At 33.8% G+C, this 22,678-nt stretch overlaps 2 protein-coding genes across 3 annotated transcripts; one reads left to right on the top strand and one right to left on the bottom strand.

Moving 5' to 3' along the window:
* The first annotated feature begins 865 nt into the window (after positions 1 to 865).
* Positions 866 to 9,129, top strand: LOC126716829 (protein DEHYDRATION-INDUCED 19 homolog 3-like). The gene is made up of 5 exons (XM_050417826.1): positions 866 to 1,234; positions 5,630 to 5,772; positions 6,654 to 6,733; positions 7,440 to 7,694; positions 8,781 to 9,129. The coding sequence occupies exons 1-5, from the start codon at positions 1,159 to 1,161 to the stop codon at positions 8,887 to 8,889; spliced, it is 663 nt and encodes a 220-aa protein (XP_050273783.1). The 5' UTR covers positions 866 to 1,158; the 3' UTR covers positions 8,890 to 9,129.
* A 2,215-nt stretch (positions 9,130 to 11,344) lies between these two features.
* LOC126716828 (uncharacterized) lies at positions 11,345 to 15,564 on the bottom strand. Of its 2 annotated transcripts, none has more exons than XM_050417824.1 (4): positions 15,422 to 15,564; positions 13,396 to 14,778; positions 12,316 to 13,291; positions 11,345 to 11,775 (listed from the first exon to the last, which is right to left on the bottom strand). In XM_050417824.1, the coding sequence occupies exons 2-4, from the start codon at positions 14,770 to 14,772 to the stop codon at positions 11,519 to 11,521; spliced, it is 2,610 nt and encodes an 869-aa protein (XP_050273781.1). In that variant the 5' UTR covers positions 14,773 to 14,778; positions 15,422 to 15,564; the 3' UTR covers positions 11,345 to 11,518. The 2 variants fall into 2 exon arrangements, with proteins under 2 accessions (XP_050273781.1, XP_050273782.1); XM_050417825.1 differs by lacking the exon at positions 11,345 to 11,775 and adding an exon at positions 11,782 to 11,930.
* Positions 15,565 to 22,678: the final 7,114 nt, after the last annotated feature.

Below are 22,678 nucleotides of genomic sequence, written 5' to 3'. Positions count from 1 at the left end.
CCTAAAAATATGAGATGTCTAGATTTTGTTTATTTATAAGAATCTTATAAGATTTTTTTTTTCCAAAATACCATTTGATTTGTAAATACAACTTCAAGTTTTTTTTTTAATCTTCTTCCAAATAAATTACGAGAAACAAAATATAAATTATAAATCATGAATTTTTTTAATAAAACATAGTAGAACATTTTTAAATGACATGTATAATACAAAAATGATTATTTAAATTGTCAATTTATTATATATATATATATATTATTTTTATTGGTTAAAGGAAGAGAGAATAGGTAAAATTGTTTGTTTATACAAAATGTAACTCTATTGTTGCATTTGAATGTGAATACCCACTTTTTTTTTTTTTTTTTTTGAAAGGAATCCACATTCCCACAAAAAGGGTGATTTGCAACTAAATATTGGAATCTTTCAATATTCTCAAGAATCCTAATAAATTATTCCATACCAAATGTGACTTAGTACTTTGATACCTACTACAAATCTATCTAGATAAATTCACTCTTTCTAACACACTCAAATCATTTTTCGACGAGAAGAAAAAAGAAATAAAACTCATGTGTATGGTCATTGTCTCCGCCCTAAGATCATGTCCGATCGTTCAATAATTATTTTATAAATCTGACATTTATAATTAAAACTCAAGTTACGTGGAATTCACATACTATAAAAAGGGATGTTGTAAATACTATGAAATTCATGAGATACCTTGTTGTCCATTTCTCATGCTCACCACACATTTCTCACACCCAATAATCCAACAAAACCCAAAAAGAAAAAAGAAAAAAAAAAAGTAAATTTTATTTTTTTGGGAAGAAAAAAAAAATATAAAACCACAGTGATAATTCAATTCCCATTTCTCTTTCGGTGAAATTTCCTTCATACTCATCTCTCTCTTTCTCACACACACACATACACACACACACTCTCTCTCTCTCTCTCTCTCTGAGCTCGAACCCTACCCAGTGTCTTTTCTCGCACAACTCTTAATCTCAATCGAATTGGGTGTGAATCAAAAAGCAGAGACAGAGAGAGAGGATATTATAGCTGCAGAGCTCAGATAGTTGAGGACCTGTGGTGTGTGAAGCGGTGCGTTTTTTGGGGTGGGACTTTTTTGAGAGAGACAAAGGAGAAAGAGGTTGAGCTATGGATGGTGATTCGTGGAGCGCTCGGCTTTCTTCGGCTTCGAAGAGGTACCAGTCGGCTCTGCAATCGCGATCAGGTGAGCTGGATTTTGAGCTTTTTTTTTGGGTGTGGTTGTTTGGTAGCTGAGAAAATGGGGGAAAAATTTTCGGTGATGGGGATTTGGAGCTTGGGTTCTTGGTTATTTGTGATGTGGGTAATGGAAAAGGTTAAGTTTTTGTGAGGTTGATGTGGTTATATAGCTTAAATGACACCTTTTTTTTGTATGTGTTTTTGTTTGGTAGCTGAGAAAATGAGGTACAATTTTGAGGATTGGAATGTTAGAGCTCGGGCTTTTGGTTATTGTGATGTGGGAAACAGAAAAGGTTTAAAATTTCGTTAATTTGACGTGGTTATATAGCTTAAATAACACTTGCCTTTTGTGTTCTTGTTTGGTAGCTGAGAAAATTTGAGAAAGTTTGGGAATTGGAATGCTGGAGCTTGGGTTCTTGGTTATTGTGAAATGGGAAATGGGAAAAAATTAATTTTTAGTGAGTTTGAGGTGGTTATATAGCTTGCATAACACTTCCTTTTTGTGTGTTTGTTTTGTAGCTGAGAAAATTAGGGAAAATTGTGGGGATTGGTATGTTGGAGGTTGAGTTCTTGGTTATTTAGATGTGGGAAATGGAAAAGTTTTAGTTTTGGTGAGGTTGATGTAATTATATTGCCTAACACTTCCTTTTTGTGTGTTTCTTTGATAGCTGAGAGAATTAGGGAAATTTTGGGAATTGAAATGTTAAGCTTGCATTCTTCGTTATTGTGATGTGGGAAATGGAGAAGGTGTACTTTTATTGAGTTTGAGGTGGTCATATAGCTTCAATGACACTTCCTTTTTGTGTGCTTGTTTGGTATCTGAGAAATTAGGTAAAATTTTGAGGATTGAAATGTTGGAGCTTGGGTTGTTGGTTATTTAGATCTGGGAAATGGTAAAGGTTTACTTTTAGCGAGTTTGAGGTTGTCCTAGAGCCCGAATAACATTTCCTTTTTGTGTGTTTGTTTGGTAGCTGCAAACATCAGGGAGAATTTTGAGGATTGGAGTGTTGGAGCCTGGGTTCTTGTTTATTTAGATGGGGGAAATAGAAGGTTCACTTTTAGTGAGTTTCAGGTGGTTATATAGCTTGAATAGAGCTTCCTTTTTGTGTGTTTGTTTGGTAGCTGAGGAAATTAGGGTAGATATCGGGGATTGGAATGTTGGAGCATGGGTTCTTGGTTTTTTAGATGTGGGAAATGGAAAAGATTTACTTTTAGCGAGTTTGAGGTTGTTCTATAGCCTGAATAGCACTTTCTAATTGTGTTTTTGTTTGGTAGCAGAAAAAAATAGGAGGAATTCTGTGATTGGAAACTTGGAGCTTGGTTTCTGATTATTTAGATGTGGGAAACAGAAAAAGTTGACTTTTAGTGAGTTTCCGGTGGTTATATATCTAGAATAGCACTTCCTTTTGTGTGTTTGTTTGGCTGCTGAGAAAATCAGGGAAATTTTTGGGATTGGAGTGTTGGAGCTTGGGTTCTTGGCATTTAGATTTGGAAAATGGAAAATGTTTACCTTTGAGGTGGTTCTATTGCCTGAATCACAGTTCCTTTTTGTGTGTTTGTTTGGCCACTCAGAAGATTACGGAGAATTTTGGGGATTGGAATGTTGGAGCTAGGGTTCTTGGTTATTTAGATGAGGAAAATGGGAAAGTTTACTTTAGTGAGGTTGATGTGGTTATATGGCCTGAAAAGACACACTTCCTTTTTATGTGTTTGTTTGTTAGCCAAGAAAATGAGGTAAATTTTTGGTGGTTGGATTGTTGGAGCTTAGGTTTTTAGTTATTTAGATGTGGGAAAGGGGAAAATTTTAGTTGTATTAAGGTTGATGTGATTATATAGCCTGAATGAGAATAACACTCATTTTTTTGGTTTTATTTGGTAGATGAGAAAATTAGGGAAATTTCTGGTTATTGGACTGTCGGAGCTTATGTTTTTGGTATTTTAGATGTGGGAGACGGGAACCTTTTTTTTAAAAGTTTTAGTGAGGTTGATGTGGTTTTGCAGCAAGAATAAAAACTCCATTTTGTGGGTTTGTTTGGTAGATGAGAAAACGAGGGAGAATGCCAGTGATTGGAAACTTTAGAACTGTTTAGATGTAGTAAACGGGAAATCGTAGTTTTAGTGAGGTTGATGTGGTGTTATAGCCTTAATAACACTTTATTTTTGTTGATTTGTTTGGAGGCTGAGATAATGAGGGAAAATTCTGGTGATTGTAAATTTAGAGCTATAGTTTTTGGTTATTTACATGTGGGAAATAGAGAAGGCTTACTTTAATTTAGGTTGATGTCCTTATATAGACTGAATACACTTCCTTTTTGTGGGTTTGTTTGGTAGCTGTGAAATTAAGTGAAAATTTGGTGGTTGGATGTTGGAGCTTAGGTTTTTGGTTATTTACATATGTGAAATTGAAAAAGGCTTACTTATAGTGAGGTTGAAGTGCTTATATAGCCTGAATAACACTTCCTTTTTGTGGATTTGTTTGATAGTTGGGAAAATGAGGAAATTTTTTGGTGATTGGAATGTTGGAACTTAGGTTTTTGTTTGTTTAGATGTGGGAAATGGGTAATGTTTACTTTACTGAAGTTGATGGGTTTATATAGCCTGAATGATACTTCCTTTTTGTGGGTTTGTTTGGTAAATTAGAAAATTGGAACTTTTTGGTGGTTATAATGTTAGAGCTTAGGTTCTTGGTTATTTTGATGTGGGAAATGGAAAGTGTTTACTTTTAGTGAGGTTGATGTGGTTGTATAGCTTGAATTACACTTCCTTTTTGTGAGTTTGTTTGTTAGATGAGAAAATGGGGGAATTTTTGGTGATTGTTGAAAACTAGTGAAAATTGTAATGTTTGAGCTTGGGCCTGGGTTCTTGGTTATTTATATATGGGAAATGGAAAAGCTTTACTTTTAGTAATGTTGATGTGGTTATATGGCCTGATTTTGGTGATTGGAATTTTGGAGCTCAAGTTTTTGGTCATTTAGATTTGAGAAAGGGAAAAGGTCAATTTGTAATGAATTTAATGTGGGTATATGCTTATAGTGTGAATAACACTTCCTTTTTTGTGGATTTGTTTGGTAGCTGAGAGATGAGGGAAAGTTTTAGTGAATTTAATGTCAGAGCTCAAGTATTAGAAAATATGTTTTCTATCACCTACATAACACTTTTTGTGTGTCGTTTGGGAGCTGAGAAAACTAGGGAAATCACTATAATGTTAGAACTTAGAATTTTTATATTTCTTCTTTTTGATTTGATAAACGGGACTTTTAGAGAGACTAATGTGATTATATGGCTTGAATGACTCTTCCTTTTAAGGCTTTGTTTGGTAGCTGAAAAATGAGGTAAATGGTGATGACTTAAGTGTTGGAGCTTAAATTATTTGTTGTGTCGATTTTGGATGGAAGATTTACTTTTAAGAGGTTGGTGTAATGTTTGACCTGAAGATTTTTATTGTACTTTGCTGCTGCTGAGAGAGTTATGAAAGATTTTTGGATTTTTTTTTTAATTCAAATTTGGTAATTTCTTTAAAGCAATTGTTGTAATATTTTCCTGAACATTTTTACAAAATGTCAAGTGTACTGATATCTAAGAAAATGAAGGAAAAAAATAAGGATTTAAAATTTTGGTTTTAACTTTTTGTTAATTAGGCCAATGAGCCTTGGCTCAAATGGCTCATTCTCCTCTCACAGGTGTGGGTTGAGCGTAATACCGTGGGTTCAAAAACACATGGGATGCATATTGTAGCTTACCAATCAATTAAGATTAGTTAAGAGTATAGAATGAAGTTTTCATTGAACTTGATGCCACTGTTTGGCTTTGAAGTTTCCTTTTTGTGTGTGTGTAAATATGTTTTGTTTCTTTGCTTATAGAGGCAGACAAGGGAAAGAAACTAAAGTGAAAATATTGCTTAGTTTGGCTTTGTTTGATGTGGTGTATTTGGAAGGAACGCAATCGGCGGACTTTTGAGGATTTAGATGGATCTGATGACCAGCCGCTTGCTCTCTTTGTTGGTTCCTTCTATGATTGGTCTAGGTCTTAGGGACTCACATCTAGTGATTCTCTCCCTTTATGTTTTTGCTTCTCTCTCTTTTTTTGTATTGTTTGATATGCTTTGTGCTTCTTTGCATACAGCAGTTTTTTGAATAAGCATCTTTCTTATCAAAAAAAAAAAAAAAAATTGAAAACTCCTTGCATTGGACTAGATGTACAAAACCTTTCATTATAAGCTCCATTTGGTTGCAAGAATGATGATGAGGCAGAAGAGAATTGAACTTTGAAAGTCCAATTATTTGGTTTTTTCCCTCAGTATTGTTTCACTTGGTTTTCTCAAAATGGAGGTCTTAATTGTTCTGTGATGTGTATGCAATGTGATATTTTTTGGCGCTTACTGAAGTAAAGTTTTGCAATGCAGATATGTTCATGGGATTTGAAGAAATTGATGGTGATGACGATATAAGGGAGGAGTTTCCATGCCCTTTCTGTTCAGAGTATTTCGATATTGTTGGACTGTGCTGCCACATTGATGAAGAGCATCCTGTAGAGGCAAAGAATGGGGTATTGCTCCTTGTCTAATAATAACCATCTCCATATGTTACAACTTACAAGCAAGAAGATGTTGAAACCTTGAAATATCTTCTTTCTTTCTTTTCCCCAAAATGCCTCGTTCATTGTGTTTACATGTTTATTAAAAAGCTAGTTGATGCTTATAAACTAGGCATCTAATGGATGGCATGATAAATTTGTTTTTAATCAAGCAATGTTTTGCTCAACTTAATTTACAAAGCCTTAACTTCCAACTATTGGAGTTTTTCTGCATGGCTATTGATTAAGGAGTTGGAATTTAAGCCAATAGAGAGTTAAGCTGGTCCTATTTATTTCCTCTTATGGTATTAGGTAGCTGCTGCTTCAACTTTTACTGCCCTGGGTGGCATTAGAATTCATTTATTCACCGATTAAATGAAATTGTTGATGAAATGCTGGTATCCTATTAAACTATGTTAATCTATTAATACATACAAAAAATGTTGATGTAAGAGATTGTAACCCTTAATTGCATTGACTTTTGGTATATTGATTCATACCAACCAATAGGCTTTTGCAGCTGATGATGGTACGTACCTTTGTTTATTTAGGAAAGTGGGGCTTGACTTCTTGAAAAGCCACTTACTTGCACATGATGGTGGGTCTTTGATTTTCAACCCGCTAGTGGTTTTGGATATGATCAGGATAGTGTGGATTAGGGTGTCTCTGATGGGCTGAAAATTTAAGTTTGATTAGTACCCTGTCTAGTTTAAGATTGTGGAAGTTTAAATCTTTGGTTTAGTGGCTTTTTGTTTGTCATATAATAGATAAAAAATGTAATTTTCCAGTTTCCCTAATGGGGGGGTGCTTATTGGACCTTAATATTGCTCATTATGGGTATTGTTTCTCTGCAGGTATGTCCAGTTTGTGCAATGAGGGTGGGGGTTGATATGGTTGCGCACATTACCCTACAACATGGAAACATATTTAAGATATCCTTTTCTTTTGAGTTGTTATCTATTACAAGTAGTCTGCAATCTTTTCATGTATCGTTTTCAATTCAGTTTTTTTGAGTTGAATTCCAAGTCAACTTGCTCGAACATTCTGCATGTGTTTTGAAGTAACAACTTTTATGGCATCTGAGAGAATGAAAATTATATGGATCTCTAATGTTTTAAATTGACAAATTATCTTTTCCTGCACTTTCTCTGAAGGGTTGGTTCCTCTGAAGGTGCTGGAAAGATCAGAAGAATTGATTTTCATCCATCCACTACTTGCCTTTTGTTTAACTCATTCATTTGTCTACCCGGCATTCCCTCATTTGTTACTCTTCTTTTAACTAACTCACCCCCCCCCCCCCCCCCCCACCCCTGCCCAAAAAAAAAAAAAAAATTTCCAGTAGGAGACTAATGAAACACATACTAGTAAGTCATGTGTGAAGGTCAATTAACTTTTCTTGAGATGTATTTTTTCTACTTTCTTGGTCTTTGGGTCCATCAATATACTTAAATTTAAGTCTTTGTGCATTGCCAATTATTTGGTAACCGCTTTCTTTATATAAAGTGGCACCTCCTCTTCTTGTAAGAACAAGGTTGAAGATGAGGTTGTGAAGTCAAGACTCACTGGTGAGTACGAGTAATTACTAATAAAATAATTATCACAAGAGTTTGACACAATGATTCCTTAACAATTGTTTACATGCAACGCAAGAGAAAAACACGTAAAAGTGGAGCACATTCTACACTATCTTTATTGAGGAAAGAGCTGCGAGAAGGAAACTTTCAGTCCCTTTTTGGGGGGTCTTCCTGTATAGTCTCTTCATCCAATGCAGCACCAGATCCATTGTTGTCATCATTTATTTTGCCTATGGCTGATGATTTTGTAAGTGCTCAACCTCAGTTTTCACCTGAAACAAGCTCAGTCAAGAAAAAAACAGAGCAGAAAGTGTCAGAGCGGTATGTAATTGCATTTCCAACCTTTTTTTAATCCATTTTAGTAAGTTATTTTTTATTGTGTGCTAGGATCCATGTCAATGTTGATGTGTTATCAATATAGCCATTGTCTTTGATTGTGTGCCAATATCATGTGGAGATTTTTCTTCTAGTTGAAAGGGTATTTCACACAATTTTCCTTTGAAGCATGTTAAAGTCTCATAACAAATTGTGATGGAATATTTGGTTGAGGGAATCGTAATATCATTTCTATATATTCATGTCTGATTTGGGAATATTCCATGTAATTTATGTGTTTTTTAATCTATAAATATCATTCAAACTTGCAATTGATATGTATTGTACTGCATAACTGATAAGTAGTGTACTGCTTTGTGCGGTTTTGAGGTTGATTAAGATTGTGCAGTCTTTGCAGTCGAATTAGTCAAGCTGAACTGGTTTCCCATCTGTTCTATGCATTTTCTTAAAACACCAGAACACCAGACACTGAAGCATTCCTAAAACCACCTATCTTACCCAGCTGGCTTAACTCCTGTCCTAATAACTCTAGGCCAAGCTAGACACTCCAGAATAAAGCTTGTTGAATGTGAAACAACACCACCCCCCCCAAAAAATAAAAATAAAAAACCAACATTCATCAAAAAAAGAAAGTGAAACACAACATCCCCACAGATTTGCAATCATGCATGTGCCTGTAGCAAAATGCAAATTCTGAATTTTGCCACATCCATATATGTTTGATTGTAGCACATGACAAATTAATCCAGGAAGATATGACCAATAAGTATATGCAGCAAACATGACAAATTAACCCCTGAAGAAATATGATCTATTGGTTTATGCACCAAAAGCATTTGTAAACTGTATGCCATTTTACACATCATCTCAAGTGCCATGCCATACTCTTAATTTCAATGCTTACAGCCAAATGCTAGTGTGAAAATGTTTAGCAGAAACACAAGCCATGTTACTACGAAGTGACCATACTCTTCGCTTGCTTCGGCAAATTCACCATGTTTTATATAATTTCATATTATTTTTCTGGCCATTTCTGATTTTTATTATTTTATTTTATTTTTTTGGTGACAGAAATGTTCAGTCATCTCCCTTTTCTATCAAGGATCAGGAAGAGAAGGCAAAAAGATGTGAGTTTGTTCATGGGCTGTTGTTGTCCACCATTCTTGATGACAATTTATGAAGAAAGTTCATAATGGCTGCTTAGTGGTATTCAAAGTTACAACCAACAGCTCTGCATCAACATATGGTTTGTTTGTAGTGAATATGCCAATGTATTAAAACCCAGAGTGTGGAATAAGGTGTAGGAATGAGTGTAATTTATGTTGCATGTGAACTTTAGTTGCTAGGCCTGAAATATACTTTTATATCACCTTTCAAATTCTGGTCATAAATTGAAAAAGAAAAAGTTGAGTTCTTCCTATGATTGGCCTTGATTTGCATCTGATATCTGCATTAATTATGTTCTTGGAAGTTCATCTTGATCATTTTGTAGATATAAACAGCATTCTCATTGTTCCCAATTAAGTTTAAGGAAACTCTTGGCTCAGTTTCTAGGCAACATACTTTTATTTATATCATCTTTTAATTGTCATAAATTGAAAAGAAAAAAAAAAGTTAGTTCCCATGAATGGCATTAATGTTGCAACTGACATTTGCATTAAGTATATATTGCTTGGAAGTTCATCTTTGAGTCATCCAGTAAATTGGGATTGGAATGGGAATTTGTTTTGTTAAAATTGTTATGTACAACATCTTCTCAAATGTTTCCCATAAACTTAAAAAGCTCAACTTGGTGTTTCTAACACAGATATTCAGGTTTATATTCCCCCCCCCCCCCCCCCCAAAAAAAAAAAAAAAAAAAACCTCTTAACTCCAACTATCAAATTATCATTTAAAAAAAAAAAAAACCGCCACCTCTTTAACTAAATTTATTGTCTATGAATTGTGATTTTTAATATGACTTATTGATTTGTAAATTATTTTTAATGTGAAAGTTATTTATTCTTAAACTTTAAAAGCTTTTTAATTCATTCTTTGCCTCCTCATAGATGAAATTTTGATTCCATCCCAATAGGTACCCATTAAAAAAGTAGAAAAGAGGGAAGCTAAAAATTTGAGTGTTTGGAATTTGGTTGTTTTTACTTAGGATGAAATATTTCATTAATTCTAGAGAACAAATTTTACAACATACAAAGATAGAAGATTGTGATTAGTGTAATATCACTTTCTTAAAAGATTATCTCTGACGTTATTTTTATTGTACATCAATCACAACTTATCATTTCAATAATTATATATATATAGAGAGAGAGAGACGCACATGATCAATCCCATTCAAGTGATGAATCCTCCCGGCAAAGTGAAGGCACTTTTCTGTGGGGTTGGTGTCACCGTGTCAGTGGTTGCATAATGGAGGACTTGGTGGATACCTATAAAGTTGTTAAAAATGATTTTTACAGTGTTTGTGGTGGCTGTAGTGTGTTAGCAACTTGTAACTTGTTCTAGATAACTACGTTAGTAAAGAAAACAAAAAGAAAGAAAAAAGAATAAAGTTGTAACTTGTTGTGTTATCCAACTTGGCTTGTGGTGGGGTAGTGTGTTTGTAAGTTAACTTCTTTTATTTTGCAACTGGTTGACATTGGTGCCACAACTGGTATTAACCTAACCCAAATTATAATGATTAATATTTGGGACACATAATTTTTTCAAATAAAACAATGTTACAACTTACAAACACAATAAATTTCAGAACTTTTTTTTTACAACTATTTCCACAACGTCACTTTCATATAAAACAACTATTGAAATATATTGTCTTTAGACTTTGTCAAAACTCTTGAGCCGAGGCAAAAGTTTGGGAAAAAGAAAAAGAAGGGCCGAAAAGTAGTAAGATGTTTCATTTTAATTTATTATACTTTTAGGTTTGTGTCAAAAAGGTCTACTATGTTACTCTTATTTTGATTTTGAGTTGAGATTTTTAAGTAAAATTGAAGGATTTTGATAGAAGCAAAAGATAGGACAGATTGGTTATTTAAATATTTTTGTTTACTTCTTTTATATATGTTTCAAAGCAAGAGTTAATGATTTGGATTTTTTTTTTTACACAAACTTAAAAGTACAAGGACTAATAAAATATTTCAAAAGATAAAAGACCATTTTGAAACAAAGGGTAAAAATTGAGGACCAAATGTGTAATTATCATTATTATTATTATTTTAATAAAGAGCTAACAAGATACTGGTACTTTTGGTTTTGACTCAGTGACCAAAGATTCTGTAATGAAACAAGGTGGCCGCAACAGTTAACGACTATGTCTTACATTAAAATAACTGAAACAACTGTCATATATGAAAACAGTGTTTTGTGTGGTATAGCTTATTTCAGTGTTTGACTCTTAAATTTTGCTTAAAAAATAAGCTGAACAAAAATACCAAGGTAACTGAAAAAAGTAATCTTTAAAAAAGCAATATATAAACAAACAAACAAAAAAAATGCCAAACTAAGCCATTAACAACGACACCTTCATGTGAAATTATCTGCAAGATTACCATTAAGCAGTGCTAAACAGGTACAAGCAGTGACTAAGAACCATTTTGGTTTTCCCCTGAAAATTTTTTAATGCAGCAACCAATGCATTAAGAGGAAGAAAATTTGACTTCTTGAATATTAGCTATAAAAATAATTGAGTAAGAATAGTGTTGTGTGTTCAATGTCAGTGAATAATCTCTATAAACAAGTTAACCACAAATTTCTTGTCTAACTCCTAAACAAAAAATGTGCAGCAAGACATACTTGCTGCATCAATATCCCTAAAGACCTAGACTCAACCATGTTGGTGGCATTTTTGCGTCCATGATCTTCTTCACCACGTCCCCTACAAAAGAATCGAAACAAGAGGAGCAGCAACCTTTCATCAGACTTGTCTGTCCACCTGTCATTAATTCAATGTGGGAACAGACTGATGGTGGGGGAATGGAATAATAAACCTCGCTCCTCGTATGCTCAAGCCCACATGCAGCTAATATGGTGTGTGTAGAACTCCTTGCAATGTCCTTGAAAGTATTCCCTGAATCAAAAGAATAAGTGCAGTTTGAGCTTTTCCACAGACATGGTAGAAAAGAAATCAACTCAGCAAGAAACAATTGTTGCTCTAAGGAGAAAGAGCTAGACTTGATTAAGCTGAACTTCCAGAATTTTTCTACTGCAGACTGTCTGGAGTTCCTGAATACATTGAGCTTTCATTAGTTTTCTTGTATTTTTCTTTATTTTTGTTTCTTTGTTTGGGCATTTCCTCTGTATACTTCCCATGTAGTAGGATTGCACCCCTTTTGTGCTTTTTACTTAAATTTTATTATTTATAAAAATTACTCAACAAAATAGAATGCATCAAAAGTAGTGGCAGCATCATATATTAGAAAATAATTATAGAACTTATTCTTATGTTTCTAATGCATATGTTGCTTTAGTATTTCCTAAACAAGGATTTTATGTTCCAATTGAGTGCCGTAGTTGAGGATTCTCCCTAGACACTACAACTATAGTGTTAAACACTTGCAATGTCTAGGGGCCATGCGATGTTGATAAAATAAAATAAATTTTTGCATACCTAAATCGATATCTCGGGCCAAGCTCTTCAAATGGGTTTTAACCATTAATTGCAATTGTTCCTTTGCCATGTGAAACTCAATCCCCTCTCTAACTGTACAAGGTGATGCACTACCATCAGACCCAAAGTTTGATGATCTGTTGTATGGATGGAGTTGCTCATAACCGGGTATTGTATTCATCCCTGACTGTTCAGGCCATAATGTCCCATTTAAAGACCTATCAGTAGATGTCATAGTCTGGTCCTGAGCTGCTTGCCTTCTCACAAAGCTTAATCTTGAGGGAAAGAAATCCCTACTTTGGGATGATGAAGAGGGATTGTCGCGTAACCTATCCTCCAAGAACATGTGATATGGCATCTCTGTGTCGTGTGTCCTTGTTTGTTGACTTGTTGTATCCCTGCCTTGATTATTTAGAGAATTTAAAAAATCACTACTTGAATTGACAGCTGACATCCCATCAGTTCTACCAGCCATAGAATTTCTATTAGAGGAAATGAGTTGTTGTATGTGACGATGTATCCAGCGTCTCCCTGAAAGAGTTGGTGCCCCTGCTCCAGTTACTGGAGAAGCTGCAGGAGAACTTCCAACAGGAAATCTAGGAGATGAAAGATTCCCAAATCCTTGGGGAAATGGTGTACCTGGTGAGGACATTGAATTGAGGTCTAAACCTTCTCTACTATTTACAAGAGGTGGGGGTCTATTAGACATGTTGCTTCTAATCCTTTGATCAGGCAGATGATCTTGTGCTTGGGAACTTGAAGATACCATAGCACTGGGTCTACTACAATCGTTACAATACCAATTACCTTCGGGTACCACCTGTCCAAGACCAACACAATAGGTGTGTGCGGGAGAATCACAGATATCACACAGCAACATGAGACCATCATCCCCACCTTCATGACATTCTGTACAAATCACACTCTCATATGGATCAAGGTAACTCCTAAGTTCTTCCTCAGTGGGTTGATAAACCTGTATAAAGCAATGAACCCAATTCAAACCAGAAAATAAGCATTAAGCAACCAGAAATTCAAAATAAATAAGCACAGAACAGTAAGAGGAAAGCAATAAGATACCTGATCACGCTCAGGCACTGGAATCTCCACTTCTCTCAAATCAATTCCTGCTGCTGACCTTGCAGGCTTAATGATTGTTTTGAACCTCTGCTTGCACAGAGGGCAACGAGATTCCACTTTTGACCACTCCATTATGCAAGCAAAACAAAAATAATGAGAGCAGCAATCCAGCGTTCCCCTAAATCTTCTTTTATCTTCTTCAGACAGGCAAATTCCACAAACCTGCTTCACCACCTCAGTTTTCACTTCCTCCACCTTCTCCTTACCCTTCTTAACCAAAGGTTCCTCTAACTTCTCCTTACCCTTCCTTACCAGACGTCTTCTTGGCTGATGTAAAATCCCGACCTCCTGAGTTCCACTTGGCAAAGATGAACTCCTTAAACTAGTTCTCAAACTTCTAGAAAACTCCATGGTTTCTCTCACTGGCTGTTTCTCTTCTTCAGAGACAGTATGTTTCTCTTCTTCAGAGATAGTATGTTTCTCTTCCTCGGAAATGGTATATTCACAATCAGATGATCCAGAAGACACAAAATCTGAATCCAAACAAACAACATACCTCCTCCGTCTTCGACCTGATATTTTCTTGCTCCTCTCTCTCACAACCGGTCTATTATTAACAAACTCATCATCATCATCATCATCATTGTTGTCATTGTCGTCGTCATCATCATCATCATCATCAAATTGAAGTTTCCTCCTAAACCCACCATTCTTTCTTCTTTTATTACCCAAAGGCTTCTTTGGAACCTTAGGGTTCCTTCTCCTTTTCCTACCTCTAACAGGACCCTTTTTCTGCAAGCCTCTCTTGCTCACTTTCATATTATTTCTCTTCTTTCTACGCATCAATTCCTCTTCCGCATCTGAACAATCATCTTCATCAGGGGTAAATTCCTCATCCTCGTAATCTGGCTCCTCTACCTCATCCTCGTCCTCCACCTCCACCTCCACCTCCTCCTCCTCCTCTTCCTCCCCATCATCATCATCATCAACTTTATAATCCTCATCCTCATCCTCGTCCTCATCCTCTTCTTCATCATCCCTCATAACCCTTCTCCTCTTTCTCTTTGTTTTCACTACAATTTTCTGCTGCCCCGACCGACCCTTTTGCACTTTTGATCTAGCCTTTGATCTAACAACCTTCCTCACCACCCCCTCCTCTTCCTCCTCCTCCTCGTCCTCTTCAATATACTTACCAAAACTCTCTTCTGAAGCACATCCATCTAAAGAAGAGCAATAATCCTCATCAGAACCATCTGAGACCACGTTTTCTTCATTGGAAACCACATAATCCTCATCTGAATCATCAGAACCCTTATCTTCAGACCTGACCCTTCTCCTGAAATTCCTCTTGCTACTCATCTTTCCTCCCCTGCCCATCTATTCCTACAAAACCAACAGAAAAACAAAATTTCCAAAAACCCCAATTCAATCACATAAACAAATATGTAAGATTCTTTGTTTCACCAAATGATATCGAATCCAATCCAATCCAATAAAATATACAGTAACAAAAATCCTAAAGATTCTTTCTCTAACCTCCTTTTTTGTGTTCCTAGCTTAAGCTCCACAACTCAAAATGCTCTAACCAAAAAATATATATTTAATATATAGCTATATCTGATACAGGAAAAAGTACCATTCACCCAAAATTCCTTTATCACCGATCTATTTCAGCACAGAAAACAAAAACCCAAAAACCAAAACAGCCATAAAATAAAATTCAAATCCCAGATTTGTTCTACAAATTGCTTCAAATTTTACACCCAAAACAAAAAAAAACAAAAACCAAAAAAAAAAACCCAAAAATTTACCTTTGGATAACATTTTATTTCAAGTCCAATTTATCTAAAAATAAAAACCCACCATTATTTTTTGAAAAAACTTCCAATGAAATCTCAAACAAACTCAGAAAACATAAAAAACAAAAAACAAAAAAATTGTGCCCATCTAAAAATATATACATATTTTTTTTACAATATTCATAAGTAAAATTTTCACAGATAGAGAAAGAGAGGGGTTTTGGTACCTGAGAGAGGAGGAAGAGAAAAGCACCAGAAACAATGAAAGTGTTTTTCTTTTTTACACGGATTCTGAAAATGTTTTTGCTTTCAAATGTAAACACACAGAGAGAGAGAGAGAGAGAGAGAGAGAGTATTATTAATATTAATATTAATATTAATAATTTTTTTTTTCGTAATTATTAATATTCTATATGTTTTATTTTTTTATGTCGTAATAACGTTGACACTTATGGCCTACGCAACTCGGCAACAACATTGGATGAGGAGGCTCGGCTGGTTAGATTACCAAAATGCCCTTATTCTTTACGGCCGTTGAACGGTGAATTTGACCCTTTTGGATATTTTCGTCCTTTTATTTTCCTTTTTCCAAGGCAATATTATCTTTGTACTATTTCTTAACATTTTACTATTTTTATATATATAAAAAAAAAAAAACAAGTGAGAGATGTTTAAAGTTGGAAATTGTGATTAGGGAATCATCAAATTTATATAGAGTTATCATTAACGTCATTTTTATTGTGTATTGGTAAGTTAAAACTTAAAAATTAAAAAAAAATAATGTTAAGGTAACAAGTAACATGTTATGATTTAAGCAATAGTAGATCACAATAATAAAATTTGGTTCCAGTTAATAAATATCTTTTAAGTATTAGTTAATTACTTTTATTTTTTTTAAAGTTTTTATACCATTTTTATGAAAAAATAAAAAATCGTAAAAAAAGTTTTCAATTATTTTTTTCTTTTTACATGTGAGAATTGGTCAAAAAAGTAAAGAGAGTGTTCCTTTTTATGTGTAACTAAGTTTTATTCTAGTTAGTTCAATTAGTAAAATTTTTTATAGTTAAATAAGAGATATAGAGTTCAATTTCCACCTACATCAAAAATCGATTAGTGTTTTAGTCTAATAATAAATAATTATCATTAGAAATAAATGTCATGGGTTGAAACTCTCTATAAAAAAAAAGTTTTATTCCATCACTAATATTATTTTTTGTTATGTGCACAATGTGAACGGTTATGAAAAAATTGTGTGTAAAAGAAAGAAGTTGAAAACTCAAACCGAGAAAATGAGTACATAATTATGTTGTTTGGACCATTGTCGTAATGATGGTTTTTTGCAATATGTGAAACTCACAACTTGGCCTAGTAGAAAAACAAAAACAAATAGTGAAAAGGACATTTATTTTCGTGATTAATTATTTGAGCTAGTATAGTAATTTGCTGATATGATTGGTGCCCACTATTGCTATGAAAGATTGAAAGTTAATGGATCCTTATTTTTGGCTTTTACGGTTATTGTGCTTATACAATGATTAAAAAAATCAAGAAAGTGTAAGAGCCTAAAAATTGATTCTATAAAAAATTAAAGAAAGAAAATGAGAAGAATTTCTTTTGATTACAATTCAACAAAAGAATACTATTAAATTGAGGATTTGACCATAAAAGGAAATAAAAAATAATCGTAAAATATCCTAAACAAGATAACATGTGGTATGAGATCTTCTAGTTCCCCATTTACCTTCATAATCTTTTTGAGTCATTGCATATCACTATAGTTATAAAGTTACTCAATTAAAAAAATCCTTAATCAATCCGCCTAATGAAGTAATCGTTTGGATTGCACTTATTGTTTATTTTTATTGTTTATTTTTCTTACTATTAGTAGATTCTATGTGAGTTATTTATTTATTTAATTTAATTTTTACTTTTTTTATATAAAATTTAGCTACAAAATTAGTTATAGTTTAAGACTATAACTTTACTCAATATCATTAACATTACTACATATTTTGAAAATCTAACGTTGGATTGCATATTTTTTACGCTATTAATACACATGTCAGATTTTATGTCAATCAAATATTATTTACTATATGATTTATAAGATTATATTTTATGCATAATTTTCAACTACAAAAACTTGAAATTTAAACAATTTATTGATAATATAACAATTAATCTTCAATTTTCTAGAAATTTTGCAAGTATGAAGTATATAAGAAGAATATATAATCAAATGATAGATTTGTCAAAATTCATTTCTAATAAAAAGATATTGAATAAGGTTGTAGTATTACATTATAACTAATTTTGTAACTAAACTTTATCATTTTTTTTTTACTATCTACAAGTTCTACGTAAATCACCTATTTATTTTATTTAACTTTTATCTTTTATTTATAAAACTTTCAACAAAAAAATTCACAACAAAAAACCTAAACCAATTATTTCCAAAACTGTCACTGATACGAAATACAGTAAAATTGAAGAGGCCCAACAAAATATTTTTAAAATTTTTTTTTGGGTAAATAACAAAATCAAAATCACCAAAGCAACAATTTGTCAAACTGAGAATAGAATGATGCATGTTAGGCATGTGTCCTAATTATTGTTGTTGGGTGATTTTACGGGAATACCCTTCCAACTTGAAGAGCAGGTTTATTTGGGTTTTAGTGTTGAAGGGCAGTTGAACCGTACTTTTGACTTTAGGAATGATAGTATACACTACCGCACACCACACTGCAGAGCATCATCAACTTTCAACTGTTAATCAGGACCGTTGAAATAGAAATTCAGTCCTTTTTTTTTTTTTTTTTTTTTTATTACGCATATGCCTCGTACACAAATGATGCCCCACAGATCCCAATTAGAGATTTTAATTTGATGACTACTTTGGTTGTAGAAGCTTTGTGGAAAGTCGGTGGGAAAAGTCAAATTGTGCAGTCTCAGACCTCAAAGTATAGCGTAAAATGATGTAAACACGAACCAGATGTTATCAAAGTAAATTGTGATACTGCTGTAACTGTTCAAATTGTAGCCATTGCAATTGTGGCTCGTGATGGATTTTTTGTGTGGGGGTGAGACAGAGTTATTACATGGATGCTCCTCTGTTGTTGCTGAAGATTCAGCAATAAGATTGGGTGTTCAAGTTGCATGTAAGAAGGGACTTAGAAATGTTATTATGGAAAGTGATTCCTTGGAGTGTGTTCTTAGCTTAGCGGATAAAAATGCAAAATATTTACTGGACCGTGAGCTGTGTCACTCCACCTCAAAACCAATTGGTGGTAAATAAGACATATTTAAATCTTTAATAGCATTCGATATTGTGCCTTAGGGACCAATTTTTAAAGTAGTTATAAGGAGTCGAATTGTGGTCTCTCCCAATAATAATCACTCCCTCACAATGACACTTTCCGACTCAAACCCATGAACTTGACTATGATACTAAATATAAAATGCTGTAGGAACCCTAGCAAATATTTAGAACCTTAAACCATGCTTTTAAAGGCTAAATCACTTTTAAGCAAAACTAATAAGATTAGTCAAAGTGTAAGTGATTAACCAATTTCCATAACCCAAGAGCTAGGCTAAATAAGGCATATCAAATATAAAGCAATATGATTAAGGTAAGAGCATGCAATCTAAAGCTAAACACTAAGAATTATTTAGAAAGAGGAAAACCCAAAATCTACGGCAGAAAAACCTCTTCCCTAACCACCTGTCGAAAATTCCCACTAGACAAGATAGTTGCAGTACATAAGAACACTATATATCCTCTAAGCCCACAAGCCTATATGTACTTGAGTCCTCCTAGCTCGAGTTAGCAGCCGACTTCACCTAGTCCTTTCTCCTTCTAGCTTACTGGAGAACCTCCATTAAAGCACCAATGAAAACACCACCAAAATAAATTGGAATTTGAAAATGGCTTCTTAAGTTTCCAAGAACCTTCATTCAACTCACAAGGGTTGTGTGTTGAGTGAGAAGAAGGAATACAATATATATCTCAATCAAGGATTGAAAGGGATGGAAAAGAGATGATATAGTTATTTTTGCTCAAAACCAAAAATTCTCTCTGTTCATACATAAAATGGTCTCTTTTTGATTTTCAACTTATGGTCTAGGGTTTGTTAAGAGCCTTATCTGAAGGCTTAGCCACGCATAACAATTGTGAGGGTGCATGCTAGCAGAATCACAATGGCTAGAAAATGCGCAGAGAGTTGAGTACAATGATCATGTAATTCACGACCTTGTTGCGGCCTGGCTAGTCGCAAGATGGTCGCGACTTGCCTAGTAATCATTTTGATCTTGACATTCTGCCATGTGTCACTTGCAGGCAAAGCAGGTCGCATGAGGTTGTTTAAGGTTACGAGATGACTTTGAATGTAACTTTGCAAATAGCAGATGAGGCTTAAGTACTTCTACCCCAAATATAATTAAGTCTTGGAAAGATACATTAAAAAGCAAATAAATACATATAAATTTCTCACTGAAGAAAGCCAACAAATATGGACTTCTCAACCTCCCTAGGCTATTGACAACCTAGTGCATGATATAAGAGACATCTCTTCCACATTGTCCAAAGTTTGTTTTGCCGGAGTAGAAGAGAAGCCAATAGTGCAGCTCAAGCCCTTGAAAGTGGGCTCTATGTTGTAATTTTGCTAGATCTATTCCTTTTGTTATATGTCTCCAATATGTTTTTGATGTTTTAATTGAGAACTCCTGTGCATAGTTTCTTTATGTTAAAATTAATTATTTTGAGTATAGAAAAATTACATATAAATTACATGTATGATAATATTTATTAAGGTTCATTGCATCATATCATAAAGCATCGGTAACTTGCAATTACTAATTTTCGTTAAAAAAAGAAAAAGAAAAAACAAAACAAAACTTGCAATTACTAATAAGTCAAAAGCATAAAAAAATTTCCAAATCATGTAAGTTGGTTTATAGAAGTTGTAGTTGCGTTGAGTGGTTACACTATTTTTTTACTCAAGACAAACACTCATTAAAGATTTTAGTAAACTAAATATTTCTATATGATTTTGAATGATTTCAAATTGAGCCTAACTTAAAAATATTAATTAAAAGTATGAGCATTTTAAAATACTTTAATTATAAATATATATATATATATATAAATAAATATATATTTATATATATGTGTGTGTGTATGTATGTATGTAGGGAAGTAGCACTTAAAACCCAATCAAACATTGGGCCTTCGACCAGAATGGGCCCAGAACGTACCTCTTCAAGATATGAGGCCCAACTACAGATAAACATACTCTGGAAAATAGGTAAAAGGCGAAGCAAGAAGTCATCAAAAGTGCCCCAAGACCTCGAACCTCGGAATCTGACCTAACTAGACCCATCACCTTAGTCCAAGCATGAGTAGACCACTTGAAGCATTTGAGGTGTGAGCCTGTTGACTACTCTATCCACACCAATTCAAGTTCCGAGCTACTGAAGGCATACCACCAAGGTATGCATAGAATCCGAGGATGTCCTTCGGATCTTCCTAATAAATCCATAGAAATTCACCTGACGTAATTGCATTTAATGCAACAGATAACTCATCATAATAAAACAAGAACCCCTCAAAGTTTTTGTTCATCATAACCTCAAGAAAAGAAGAGTCTAATGGAACAAAAGGCTACCCAACCATACTAGGACAGCACCTACTACATGTTGGAGAAGAAAATAAGGAGGAGTTTGGCTTACCTCCAGTACTTTTTAAAAATGAATCTCATTTTGTTTTAACGAGAGATTGCATATTACTTACTAACTAAATAAAATATGGAGATTAAAACCCACTATCACTTGCCATTGTATATTTAAAACAAAAGAATATGTTCGGTTAAAAAAGTACTGAAGGTAAGCCAAACCCAATAAGGAGAACCAAGCACAGGATAAGGATGAAGAAGAAAGAAAAGGAAGAGTATAAAAAGAAAAGAAGACAAACAAAGAAGGGGATTCTAAAAAAAAAAAAAAAAGTAGAGATAAACACTTGTGAGAGATGTAACAAAAAGAATGCATAAATAAAATAAAAAGCATATTTTCGATTAACATAGAATTGCCTGTTTCTTATTCAAATCTCCCATCACGGATCATATTAAGCCTATAATAAAAATTAATTGTGATTCTAAGCAGGCCAGCAAGCGGAGGCTAATTCGCTCCTTCCACAATATATATATATATATATATATAAGAGAGAGAGAGAGAGAGAGAGAGAGAGAGAGAGAGAGAGAGAGAGAGAGAGAGAGAGAGAGAGAGAGAGAGAGAGAGAGAGAGAGAGAGATTGATTGATTGATGTCCACTTTTCATTATTTTCAAGAATACCCTTATTGTGTACTTTATTATTATTATTATTTTTTGGGTAATTCGACAGTGTAAATATATTAATTGCAAATAAGTCTATTACAAAAAAAGACTCACTTTTGTCAAAAGCTAGCAGATTCTCCACCACAAACGGTGAGATATTAAAATTAGGACAAAATTTAGGTACAGTACCTTAAGTGTTGTTCATTAGGTTTCCTTTTTAAAATTCAGCCATGTGGTTACTTAACTAAAAAATACACTTCCATCCCATGAGAAAAATTCACATGACAAAATCTTAAAAGGTGAACCTAAAAAAAATCACCTAAATACTATACCTAAGTCTTGTCCTCAAAATTAATATTGTCAGTAGATTGGTTGGCATAGGACTTTTTTTTTTTTTGGAGAGAATTTCAATCTATGGCGTCCGCTTCTAATAATAGCCATTTATTATCAGACCAAGACACCAATCAGTTTTTTTATGTAGGTAGGGATTGAATCCCAGATCTCTTATTCAACCATCAGAAATTTTATCAGTTGAGTTAACTGAAACCCACAAGTTTGACATAGGACTTAACCAGTGCATCAACACACTAATTCTCTTCCTTGGAAATGTATTGGACTGTTGACATGTGAAAGTTTCTCAACAAAATCCTTCAATCATTGAGCATAGAATGATCGTCGGCAGCAAACTATAAGCTCTGCATCTAGTTCCGCACATAGAGAGTTAGTTTTAAGTTGTGTTGCTAGAATGAGTCCATCCTTTAATACCCACAATTCAGACATGACTCTAGAGGTTACACCTAAGGATGTTGCATACTCCGCAATCCAATCTCCATTCTCATTTTGTATCAGCCCACCTCCTCCTGTCAAACTAGGCAGCATTCCCATCATAATTTAGCTTTGACCATCTAGAAGGAGGTTTGTTTCCACTTGACCTTTATACAAGTTCTTGGTTCTTTGGGAGCTTTCTCATTCATAATAGCAAAGAACTCAGCACCTTTTTACAATTTTACTTCGAATTGATTTTACAAAAGAAACAAATTAATGGCAAAAAAGTATCTTGACAAATGGTTGAAACTTGAAAGACAAATTGAAATTTAAAAGAAAGGTTAATATAAACTCAAATGCAACATTTTGATTTTAAATGCTACATAGTAATC

The sequence above is a fragment of the Quercus robur genome, chromosome 3 (genome assembly GCF_932294415.1).
Source record: "Quercus robur chromosome 3, dhQueRobu3.1, whole genome shotgun sequence".
Lineage (NCBI taxonomy): Eukaryota > Viridiplantae > Streptophyta > Magnoliopsida > Fagales > Fagaceae > Quercus > Quercus robur.
This window is presented reverse-complemented; position numbering and strand designations above follow the sequence as displayed.

Coding starts and splice junctions, on each gene's coding strand:
- LOC126716828 (XM_050417824.1), bottom strand. CDS start 14,772: ATGGGCAGGGGAGGAAAGATGAGTAGCAAGAGGAATTTCAGGAGAAGG. Junction 13,292..13,395: donor CAGTGCCTGAGCGTGATCAG/GTATCTTATTGC, acceptor TGCTTTATACAG/GTTTATCAACCCACTGAGGA. Junction 11,776..12,315: donor GGCCCGAGATATCGATTTAG/GTATGCAAAAAT, acceptor CTTTTGATTCAG/GGAATACTTTCAAGGACATT.
- LOC126716829 (XM_050417826.1), top strand. CDS start 1,159: ATGGATGGTGATTCGTGGAGCGCTCGGCTTTCTTCGGCTTCGAAGAGG. Junction 1,235..5,629: donor GGCTCTGCAATCGCGATCAG/GTGAGCTGGATT, acceptor TTTGCAATGCAG/ATATGTTCATGGGATTTGAA. Junction 6,734..7,439: donor CATGGAAACATATTTAAGAT/ATCCTTTTCTTT, acceptor AATTGTTTACAT/GCAACGCAAGAGAAAAACAC.